At 45.0% G+C, this 12301-nt stretch overlaps 1 protein-coding gene across 1 annotated transcript in view; it reads right to left on the bottom strand.

The window, feature by feature from the left end:
* The window catches only part of RAPGEF5 (Rap guanine nucleotide exchange factor 5), a 221849-nt gene that overhangs the window by 99964 nt on the left and 109584 nt on the right, over window positions 1–12301 (bottom strand). Inside the window, exon 8 of the mRNA XM_028526158.2 lies at window positions 7448–7521. Within this exon, the coding sequence (XP_028381959.2) occupies window positions 7448–7521 (74 nt within the window). The remainder of the gene's footprint in view (window positions 1–7447; window positions 7522–12301) is intronic.

The following is a 12301-nucleotide window of genomic DNA, read 5'->3' as shown; positions in this document are numbered from 1 at the left end:
CACTGAAATCACAAAGGCAACGGGCGCCAAATAGTTGACACTGAATTTCACAAAAGGATTTGGTGACTTTACATGTAGCTTTTTTTTTTTTTGAGAGAGAGAAAAGTGGTAGGGGAGAAAATGCATCTTAGCTTGGGTTCAACAGAGAATGAGAGACAACTCTTCTCGAGGGTTTTGTTATGAGAAATGGGGCACTAGCTAACAAGTAAGGCCGAAGGGAGTTTCGCTGGCTTGCTTGTGTAAGGTGAGGGGTGCCACAGCATCTGTATCTTTATCAGAAATCATCCAGTGTGGAGGGAAACTTGATGGCGTGGGAGGGAGAGAAGGCATTTGTAGGACTGTGAGAAGAGGTTGGCGGTATGAGAAAAGAAGGCATTTCAGTTGCGAGGGTTGGCAAGTTTTCTGGAAAGGGCCAGAGTGTAACTAGTCCAGGCTCAGTGGGCCACGTATGTGGTCTCAGTGCAACTCCACAGTTCTGCAGTTTTAGGGCAAAAGCTGCGAGAGCAAGTACGTGCAAATACTGGACTCGCAGAAACAGGCAGCAGGCTGTGGCCTGTCACCTGCTGACCTGAGGGAAGAAGGGACTGAATGAGGACAGCAGAGTGAGGCTGCCAGGCTTCACTAAGGACCCACGTGACTTATTTTTAGACCCTTTCCCTGTCCCAGCCTTCCTCCCGAGGGTGCATTTTTGTCTGGCAGGGTTTTAAGAGAGCCCTAAACCTGAGATAATGCTAAATATGTGGGCCAATCCTGAAGATGCTTTCGACATCAGCAGGAGAGAGTAAAGAAAATCAGCCGTGTTCAGTATCCTGCAAATGAAGAAGGCAAGGCAGCTCCTCACAGAAATTTCTACACAAAAACGACTAACATTCTTTAAATGTTTTGACATTTAAAGGAATACGTTTCTGTCATTTGGAAAATCTACTTATGTTGACCATCTAGAATTTCTTCTCTCTCCATCTGCATCATCCGCACAGTTGTCAATATCTGGTCCTGCCCGTGAAGAGGAGTTAATGTCCCTGCGACCTCAGGACCTGCCCCCTGGCTGTCTGCTCAGCAATGTAATGGATTAGTCCTCATCTCTCCGCTCCCCAGGGCGGCATCAGGGAGGGGGGGTCACGGGACAAAGGACACATGGAACTGGGGCCAGGCTGGGGCAGACACGGGAGGAAGGCACCGCAGAGCTGTCTAATTCGGGAAGTGGGGACCAGCCTGTCTCACCGGCACAGGCTCCAAAGACACTGGGCTAACCGCCCCTGGGCTCCCACCTGAAGAGTCTTTCCTTCTGCTGGTGGGTCCCATATACAGTAAAACAAAACAAGACAAAAAACTGATAATATCATCAGCAATAAAAAGGTGGGGAATACCATCATCAATACAAGGGTGGGACTGTGAGAGGAAAAGTTAAGAGACGTTGATTTGAGTATTTTTTTGGTTCTGTGTAAGCATGAGTTTTTAAGGAACTCTAAACATTCTTTGTATCATGTGCTTAAGATTCTAAAAACAGACTTCTCTTTCTGAAGGAAATAGGTTTTTATTAGAACCTGAGACTTGCCTACACAAATTATGTATCTTAAACACAAAAGGCTTTTATTACTTTTTAAATGGGTTTCAGATTGACTTCATGATTTCGTGTTTATAATCGAATCTTCTAATTAAAAAAGGAATGCCGCTGTCTTGATTTTCTAGTTTCTGCATGATTCCTAAGATGCGTTTTTCACACGGTAATCAATTCTAAGCACTCCCCCACATAACACGTAACGAAAAAGGCTGTCCGGGAGGGCTATGAACCCTTCCCTGTTCCCTGGAGAGCCTGGAGAACAGAGATGCCCACACGTCCTACATCATTCTACAAGGCAGTCCTCTCTGGAGGCTCCACACTAAACCACACGCTTTCTGGGGATCCCTTTTAAAGCTCCATAACTTAGTGGTCCAATCCAAGAAGCCCATGAATTTATAAATATTCCTTAGGAGTTTTTTTTATGGCAGAAGCAGCAAGATGACTAACAGCTCCTGATCTAGACTTTCACATTCCTGGACTGTTTCATTTACTGATGTCAAATTCATTATAAACAGTTTACCTAACACTGCTAGGCCAGAAAAAAAAAATAAAAGATTAATGTGTAAGTGTCAGAAGAGTTATTTAAGAGCCTTACTTCAAGGTCTACTTTGAAAAAAAAAACCTGTGCGATGTGTAATTAAAGCTATTCATATGATTTTCAGTATTCGAGAAATGTTATGAATGTAAATGAAAAGTCTGTTTCCTTTGTAAATGGAGTCATAAAAGTGTCGGGCTCATTTTTCAGTGGCAAAGTGAAACCTGGACAGGATCCCCCCAGGAGAAGCTGTAGTGATAAATGAACAACCTTTACGGCAAAAGGTGAAAGAGCACAGTTGTGTGTGTGGAACATTTTCTGGATGACTGTAACTTGTAAAATCACTCGGAGAAAACATCATGCAAAATTGCTATCCAGGGAAAATCCAGAATAAAAGAATCCATCTTATTCTCATTTTTTTTTTAAATCCTAACCCGAGGACACTGTTTCACTGCTTTTAGAGAGAGGGGAAGGCATGGGGGGGAGAGAGAGAAAATGAATACGAGATGACGCTCCAACCAGCTGAGCCACACCAGCCAGGGTGAAAGAGTCCACCTTTTACGAAGCATTTTTATAATTACAGAATGCTATTCAGTATGAATTTAGGGTGTTTGAACAACTCTTACAAAACAGAGTCAGTTCTTTAAAAATTAAACCTTAAATAGAAAGTCATAAAATATTTTTTTTTACTACTTGAAACAGAAAATCGAATCGGCAGTAAAACACTGATAAGTTAGGATGGTGTGTCACATTACTCCATTGTCTGTGCCTATTTCCAACAAAGAAAATATTAGGGATTCCTTCCAGGACAATTCAGAACACAATTAATAATAGAAATAACAATTATTATTACTACTATTATTATATATTAGGGCAGCAAGTATTCATTTTCTCAAATTTCTTCAGAGGAAGGAAGGGAGCTAAGAATCACTTCTTCCTGACTGGGACAGAAAAATACTCCCACTGATGTTTGAGGAAGGACCAAGAGGCATTCCCCGTGCACCTGCTCACGACACAACATGTGATGGCCAAGGCAGGCCTACGAATGCCCAGGGCATTGAAGGTACAAGCCTCAAGCACCACGCAGGGGCGTCACAGGGCCGTGGAAATCATTCAGCGACTCCCAGCCCCTCACTGTAAAAGACTGAGGCAATGCAAGCTCAGGGTGGCTCATTTCTCCGGTTCTCCCCCTCTGTGGAATCACTTGGGCCAATATACCACGCTGATCGGACAGGCCCATCCGAGACAAGCTCTCGGTGGTCCCGCGCCCTGCCAGGGCGTGCACGGAGCAGGGAAGAAGGCAGAAACCATGCTTACATGGAGTGTGTTACTGTGACTTCCCTCCAACATTTTCGTCTATTTTACTGGTATAATTTTCTCTTCTGATGAAACGAAGCATAATATATATTTACATATTTGATGAAGTAAGGTGCTCCCTCATCATGTATATTTGATTCCTCACACCTCCAGACTAGAATAGGGAAGTCGCCCACATTTTATCTTGCTGTGACCCGAGAGACATTACAGCTCAGATCTGTATCTATTACGGAATACGGCTAAGCAGGGCAGCGGACTTCACAGATAAAGAAGTAAAAAGAGAGAATAAGCAAATTCTAATAAATCCTAACATCAATGATTCAAAAGGATCATTCTCTTCCCGTGACACCCATCCCAGCCTTAAGTGAACGCTGTCTTCAGTCTGGTACAGAAGAGTCGCACTTTGGCTACTGATCAATTAACGGTCAAATATGTTAGTTAATTTACATAATTAACAGTTATTACCACTTAATATTAAAGTAATTGATTCCAATGGGGCTTAGGGGACAGTGAGAACAATGACTAAATCCGGTGGTCAATGGCCATCTGAATAAATGTGAGCATTTCCAAAGTTTCGCGCATTATAAATTACTCACTGAAGATCTCATTAGAGCCCTTAAACTAGAACCCGGCAAGAAGTCTATACAGTCTGGTGAAGATGCTTTAATCCTCAGTCCTGTGGAAGAGTTATCGTGAGTGAAGGGTCTAGAATGTTTCTGTTTGTGAAGAGACCCTAATGGTGGCCAGACAGTGTTACTGCAGCCCTGCCGCGGTAGGTACCTTAAATATTCCAGCCAAAAGCAATGTGATAAATGGTCACGATAATGATAAGTCACCAGGCTAACCTTTTTGAGTACTACATGCCAGGCACTGGTCTAGCTACTTCACATACACTCATTTAATCTTCAAAACAACCTCACGATTACCCCCACTTTACAGCTGTCAGAAAGGCAGTGTACTACGGTGGTTAAAAAAGCAAGGAGGCTGGAGCCAGGCTGCCTCGGTTTGATTCCTGGCCCCATCCTTTACCAGCTCATCTGTAGAGTGGGGATAGTTACACGACCTGCCTCATAGGGTCTGCTGGGGGGTTTAAATACATTAGTGAGAACAACGACCTTAGAAGGGTGCCTAGTGCCCGTGAGGTGTGGCATACTAGGTGTTACCTCTCAATGCTGGTACAGAAAAGGACATGGGGCACAGGAGAGAAGGGTCCTGGCCCTCCGCTGCTGTGGCAGAGCTGGGAAGACAGCCCTGGCCGTCTGGCCCCGAGACTGCACTCTTCGGCCTCACGCACGCCGCCTGACATTTGCTGTGACTCTTTTACGAGCCAGCGCGGCAGGCGTGTTTTATGTTGCTTCATTTCAAACTCACGACAACTTTATAGCATCGCCAGTTTGCAGAGATGAAAACCAAGCTTGCTAATTACTGCCAGCACAGTGGGGACCCTTTGGTGACAATGACACAGATGCTGCCCTCCAGGAACGTGCAGGTTTCAGACGTAAAGAACTTGCCTACAGGCACCGGCTAGGAGGAAGCCAGGCTGAGAGGCGGACTCAGCTTTGCACGCACTCTCCGCTCTGCCCACACTTACTGCATTACAGCGGGGTTTCTTAAGCAGAGAAGATTTTTTAGTGAGAAAAGAAAAAAAGAAGGGACCAACACACCAGGGGACAACCGGAGTTTTCCAGTAGATGGGAGAACTGTGTACATGGCCAGTTTCTCTGGGGTTAGTGATGGTCTTACCCCTTGACACACCCAAAGTTTTCCACTGCTGAAGGGCATTTTTTCCCCTAGTGACAGATTTCATCACCTACAGGGAAGGAATGGCAAACTAGTTTCCACTTGATGTGTTTAAAATATACTCTTGATGTGAGTGAAGATTGCAATTGTGTGAAATACCAGAGAGCTGGGCGTATAGGTGCTTGCTTGCTTGGCCTCCTTCCTTCCTCCCTTCCTTCGTCCCTTCCTACCTTTCTACCTCCCTCCCTCCCCCTTCCCTTTCTCACTCCCTCCTTCTGTCCCTTCCTCTCTTTCTTCCTTTCATAAAGATTTTATATATTTATTCTTAGAGAGAGAGGAAAGGAGAGAGAAGGAGAGGGGGAGAAACATGGATGTGCAAGAGAAACATGGATTGGTTGCCTCTTGCACACCCCGAAAGGGCACCTGGCCAAAACCCAGGCATGTGCCCTGACCGAGAATCAAACTGGTGACCTCTTGGTTTGCTGGATGACGCCCAACCCACTGAGCCACACCTGTCAGGGCCGGACAAGGCTTTCTCAGGCGCATCAGAGAAGGCGACAGCTGCCTCCCCGCCTACGCAGCCTCGGCCTGTGATACCTGTAATTATGCATCCCAGTGAACTTGACTCATGACTTTCAAGCCTAAACAGAATCTGTTCCTGATCTAATTATTGATTCACTGGCTTTGAACGGTTTCCTGATTTCACTCCCTCGCACACCCTGTGTGATTACGTCGCTGCTGCTGCTGCTGCAAGTCACAGGGTCTCAGTGAGCAAGCTCTGTGTGTCCTTTTGAGGCACACACAGAAACAAAATTGCATGAAGACATACTTTTGCCCGTAGAATTAGTTCAAAACAAATAAAGAATAACTTAAGTTTAGAAACGTCTGTCCCACTAATAACTTAATGGTTACAGAAAACTTCAAGAAAGGAATACCTGCCCAGGTTTCCTTGGGAGCCTGACAGGCAATTTCAGTATGAACTTGTGGCCTGCAGCACTTAGAATATTTCCACAGCCAAATGACTCCAAACAATTCCTTATATGACCCTGTTAACATTGCAACCTGTGCAGTGTTGCCTGGAAAACGTAATGTAATTATTCTGAAGACTTTTAGAACTTTAAAGGTGAAGCACAATGGGTCAACCAAGCTAAGACTCTTCTGTCCCCTTTTGAAGCTTTATTTGAAGCATAAATATACAAAAATATGCACATATTTAATGTATGCATTTTGATGAGTTTGAACATATGTAATACTGTGACACTGCCGCCACCGTCCTTAAAGGCGGTTTCCTCTGCAGGGTCGGGGGGGAACGGAGCCGCAGCCTGCAGGGAGGGCTCACCTGCTTCCAATTTCCGCACCGTGTCCTGCCTGGGCGCAGAGTTTGCCCGGTTTCTCCGCCTGGCCCGACCTGCCCATTGCGCTGTACACGCCACAGTCTATTTCCAAGTTGCAGACTCACCTCAGCCTACTCCTCCCATGTTCTCACATGAAATAAAAGTCAGGGGCTTATTTACTTTCCATACTTTTCTTTTTCATTCTCACAACTCTCCCATCAGACAGGTTTATAGGTGAGGAATCTAAAATTCCAAAGGGTTAAGAAACCAGCTCAGGCAGCTGGCTCACTAGTGATGCCACAGAGTGCTGCAGCCGGGCGTCAACGGGGAGGAATTCGGAGGAGCAGAGTTGAATTATTGGGGACTTGCAAAAGAAAGTCACCGTTCTGCTTTTCTTCCTACCATCCCCACTAAAAAAAAACCTTTAAATGCCCTGCTTTGACATGAAGTTAACAGCTGATAGCACCAGGGGGTCCAAGTTTTCAGGCCGCAATCACATTTGGAGGTGGGTTGCTACCGAAAGCACATCCATGTCATGATAGGGGGGCTGGCAGAGAATCTCAGGCAAGTGTGGCATCACGGTGGTCTGTCTGGCGGGGCCCCGGCTGGGCTGTGGGCGGGGCCCCGGCTGGGTTGTCCTCGGAGCCTCCTCTGCCGTCCCAAGGGGGTGGCCTGCCCAAAGGGTGCTCCCTCACGGTTCTTCACCTCCCTCTCTTGCTTTCTCTTGGAAGTGGAGTATGTCTCCCTACCTGTCTGTCCCCCGTGAATAAAATCATCCATGTGCTGATCAGTTTAGAGCCTTCCCTGTGAAATGTCTCTTTACAAGAATAAGTCCTTTATTCCCACAATATGACTACTTTACAAAACACAAAAGGCAAAACCTACATCCAACCTGCACTCTCTCACCTCTCCCGACACAGAAGAAAGGTGACCGAGGGACTGTCCCTGAACCAATCATACCTGAGAACCTGGGACACCGTCCGCTTCTGTCGCCGCCACGTGCTTGTCACTGTTTTCTTCGTCTTGTTCAATTGCTTAAATAAATAAAAGAGAACAATATTAGATGCAGCATCATAAAAAATCTGTTTCAGATCATCGTCTTTCTAAAAGGAATTTGACAGGAAAAAATGTTAGGTAGATTCGAAAAAATGTAAATGTCAGTACTATTTTTTTTTATCACTTGGACGAACAGTTGAACCGATAGCACTGTGCAGTTTTCATGTGCATTATCGCGTTTATTAAATCAACGGCAGTGGGAAACTTCGGTCTCACCCTCCTTTTCACCAAAACCTGTCAAGACATCTTCCTGTCAGATTTGTGCCTCACTCAAACGGAGCTGGAGTGTAGATGAAGGTTTCTATCAAGTTCGTGTCAGAACATTTTTTGATGTGATTTTTTGGCTAACAGTTCAGTGTTATGTAATAAAGGAAACACGGTATCTTACACTTGGATTGCTCAGCGCGTCGCCGCCACCAGAGTCTACACCGTGGAGCCCTGAGTCCACCCCTTCTCCCGCATTCACCAGCATCTCCCCCTCCAAGTTCTGTCTGGAGTTCTGTGCTGGGGCTGTCACCTCCTATCACAAAGCCCCCGATTCCAGCCTCGCCCTAACACAGTCTAGCACGGGCACAACTGCTAAAATGATCAGTCTGCAAAAAATATAACAAGTGCCACGCTTTGGACTATGAATCCCTATCTCATCAAGTCTGAACTCTGTTCATCATTGAGGGTCCACCTTGAACTCTCTAGCTTCTTCCTAATCTTCACCTTCACTTTGACCTTCAACACCAAAACATATTGCACCCAGCTCTGACACAAGCACAGTGATTTCAATGTTTTTGTCTTCATACAGCTTGCTCTTCCATTTCGACAACTCTTTATTGAGTGCCTATGATGTGCCTACAATTATTCCTGTGAACACCACAGATGTGCCCTTGACCTTGTGAAGTGCACACCAATGAGCAAAAGCTACTACTGCAACTAACAGCAACAATAATAACAATGCTTACAAAAATAAAATGGAATTAAAGATCATGATAAGTGGGAAAACAACAGTGGAAGAGGTCGTTTTGGAGAGGCGGCATGGGGTGGTGCCTCGCTAACAAGTGACAGCTGGGTTGAGACCCGAGGGCTGAGATGGAGTCACCCATGACAGGTGACAGTGACATGAGGAGACCCGCCTGGGGGGAGTATAGGCCGTGGTGAATCCGGACCTTAGCGGAGGAACATGGGGAAGCACTGAGGAATTTAAAATCAGGAATGGCATGGTTTGATGTATTTTTTCAAAAGTTCTTTTTGCCTTCTTTGTGGAGAACAGACTCGAGAGAGGCAACACAGAGAGGCCAGTGAGGGGACGGCTGCCCCCTCCGTGGTGAGAGATGGCGTTGCCACAGACCAGGCAGCGGGCAAGGGGACGAAGGAACGTGGAGGATCTGAGCTGCAGTTTTAGATAAAATGAACACAGTCTGCCCATGAGCTGATTGCAGGGGGTGGTGACGTGAGGGGGGAGAAGAAGCAATCAAGGATGATTCCTAAGTAGAAGGAGTTATTGCTGATAGCTATCACAGTGTCTATTTTCTTGCCCTCTCCATTGCAAACCAAAAATTTAAAAAATTAAAAAAAATTAAAAAGCAGACTAAAAATATGCCAACCTCGTTGACACTGAGGTTACCCACTGTACTCTTGGATTCAGTTTGCCTTGTTTTGTGTACTTATAAACACTATGCTTTCTGCTCTGTATTTTTAAAAATATCATTTCATGTACCTTTTGCAATTTGCATGCCTTTTACACCCACTTCTGTGCTGTACAGACAGCATGAGCCCCGTAACTGCCAACGGGACGAACAATTCCTCCCCAAGTGACCAGAATGGCACGGCTTGACGATACCACTTATATAAGCCCCGTCTTTCATAACTGTTTATAAAAAAAGAGGGGAGGGAAATTCTGTTCAACTCCACGGGTACCTAGGACAACTCCTACCACCTGAGCATCTAAAGGCAAAGCAGGAGCAGGGAAGGTGGGCAGAAGCTTTTCTTCTATTTCCAGCAAGTTCCATTCGTGCTTGTTCAAAAAGGTCCCCTGTTGCTACTGTTGCTCGATTAGGAGGAAACTTAAGAATAAAGAAAAACATGAATGTTTTCTCTGAAAAACTAGAGGCGAATGCAAAGGAAAAAATAAAGTATAGAATAACAACCTAAATTCCACTTAAAGAGGCAATGGGCTGGAACTCCATTCTACTAATTGAAGTAAGGAACTCCACTCTACTAACTGAAGTAATCTTTTCTCATCCTGTAATGGGCTGTAATTTTCTTGGAGGTGGGGGCGCAATTTGATGCCATACCAATGACAAATGCACCCACATGGAGTAGCAAGAATACCTTGCCACTTAATTTAGGCTTTATTTGAACTTTTGTTCCTTCAAGTTTTAGTTTTGATGAAGAAAACTAAATTTTGTATTTTTTTTACCTATTAAGTTCATGTTTTGTTTTTTAAAACAACAATGCTCTGGGTAGAGGTATTTCTTTTCCTTACCTTATTACACTAAGAAATAGGACATTCAGAACAATGAAAAACAATTTCAAAATTGAAAGTTAATACTATTTTTTTGAGCTTTAGGCAAAATTCTTAATACATATTAACAGAATCAAGGGGGCAAGAAATCAGCATGAACGCTTACTTGGGAGAAAAATTCAGTCCTATAGTTCCAGCTTCTCCCCGACAACAATGCTACATTTTTTGGTCACGTCTTTGAAGACCTCAATATATTTGTCCTGCATTACACTTTGATTAACAGACCAAAAATCAGAAACACAAGCAAGTTAAGGGACTTGGCAAAGGGAACTCGGCAATCTGTCTCCATCAGCATAATGGAGAGACTCTCAAAGCTCTGGTGGACTCCGGCCTCAGCACTCTGGTCATGGAGAAAAGACCTCAGTCACTCTCTCTTTTTTGAATCCTCACCGAAGATATGGTTGTTGATTTTTTTTTTTTTTTCAGACAAAGAGGGAGGGAGGGAGAGAGAGATACACTGATATAAGAAAGAAACATTGACTGGTTGCCTCCCATATCCGCCTTGACCAGGGATCGAACCTGCAACCTAAGCATGTACCCTGACCAGGAACTGAACCAGCAACTTTTAGGTGTGTGGGATGACCCTCCAACTAACTCAGCCACCTGGCCAGGGCTCAAGACCTTGGTCTCTTCCAATACATAGTTAACATTTTCTTGGAAATACCAAACATTATGGTTCCAAAAATGCATTGTAGCTGGTAGTTCATATATACTACTTGAGAACAAAAACTTAATTTATATTGGACTTTTAAGGATTTATGACTTCTCCATGAAGCCTCGTGTATCAAATACACAGTCAGTCACCTAAAAGGGAGGGCTCCATGCCCCTTTCCTATAGAGATTAATGTAAAGGAATTAGCAAGGAGGCAATTTCTCTCTTCATGCCTCCTCTGGGTGCGGCTCATTGGTGGGAGGAGGAGGAGAAGGAAGCAGTTATTTAGATTTTTGAGCTTCGTATTTTCATTTATCTGATCAGAATAAGAGTAGGTTGGGAGAACTTTCCTCTGCAAATATTGATTCTGGGACAGTTCCCTCCAGCGCGATGCTGGCACGAGAATGACGGCTCCTGGGACCAGGGAGGCCCGCAGCCCGACTCTGCCAACACAAACCAGCCCTCCTCTCCCAACACACGGGGCCTAAAAGCAAGAAAAGGCCTTTGAACACAGCTTGCCACAACAAAAGTCACAAGCACAAGCTCAGAAGTGGGTATTCTGAGTGCTGAGCGAACATGAGAGCCCACGTGAGAATTAAGAATATATGTGGATTACTTATTTAGCCCTAATCACATAAGAGCCCTTAGTTTAAATGTATGGATTTGTAAGTCAGCCAAGAACAATTCATGGGGAGCTGCAGCGGACAGTCGGAGACCGGAAGGGCTTACCTGGTGTCACTTTCTCATTGCCTTGGGGACAACAGGTATTCTCTCACTACCACCTACTGGAACGGTTACCAAGAAAAGTCTCTGAATACCTCTGCTAACATTATTATTTAAACACAAAGGGGACTGATGTCCTTTTAAAACAATGCTTATATAATTTCTGCAGATCACCTTTGTGAAGGTAAGGGCCACCCTGACGCGTGGAACACACAGTGATTATAAACCTTGGGTAATGACAGTTGTTAGCGTTCTTTAAAAAAAAAAAATCAACCAACCTTTTTTTTTTTTCATTTACAAACCAACCAAAAATGTAACTACAGAAGAAAGTCAGCATATCCAGCATCAGTGTGAGATATCAGCAAACGTAGTTAAGAAAAGTAATTTGTTGAGCGTTTTGCCAAGAGTTGAAGTTTTGTCAGTAATATCATCTTCCATCTGTGCAGCGCTGTCCCGAGAGAAAGCTCTTTCACAAAGGGTCTCTCACCTGATGTTCATGCGACCCGACGGTTCGGGCAGGTCCAGCACCCCCGTTCTACAGACGCGGGCGAGCAGCCTGTGCTGGCGCCCCACGTGCAATGCACACGCGTCCGTGGCGGGCCGCCTGGCCGGCCCGGGACCAGGCTGGGGCAGAACCGTGCCAGTCACACTGCCCATCACAAACCCATTCGTGTGGACCTGTGTTTCTGTCCACTTCTTTAAGGAAGTAGAACAGAACACAACGCAAAGAACAGAGAAACATGCACAAAGCAACATGCACTGCCACCGGCATTTCTCACGGGCGTGGATGAGACGGGCAGCGGCTCAGGCTCTGCTGTGGGATCCATGGGTGGCGGACACAAAACTTAGGAAAACACAGATGTGTTTT

Source organism: Phyllostomus discolor, chromosome 10 (genome assembly GCF_004126475.2).
Source record: "Phyllostomus discolor isolate MPI-MPIP mPhyDis1 chromosome 10, mPhyDis1.pri.v3, whole genome shotgun sequence".
Taxonomy (NCBI): Eukaryota; Metazoa; Chordata; class Mammalia; order Chiroptera; family Phyllostomidae; genus Phyllostomus; species Phyllostomus discolor.
Note: the sequence above shows the minus strand (reverse complement) of the source record. Positions and strands in the feature narration are given on the sequence as shown.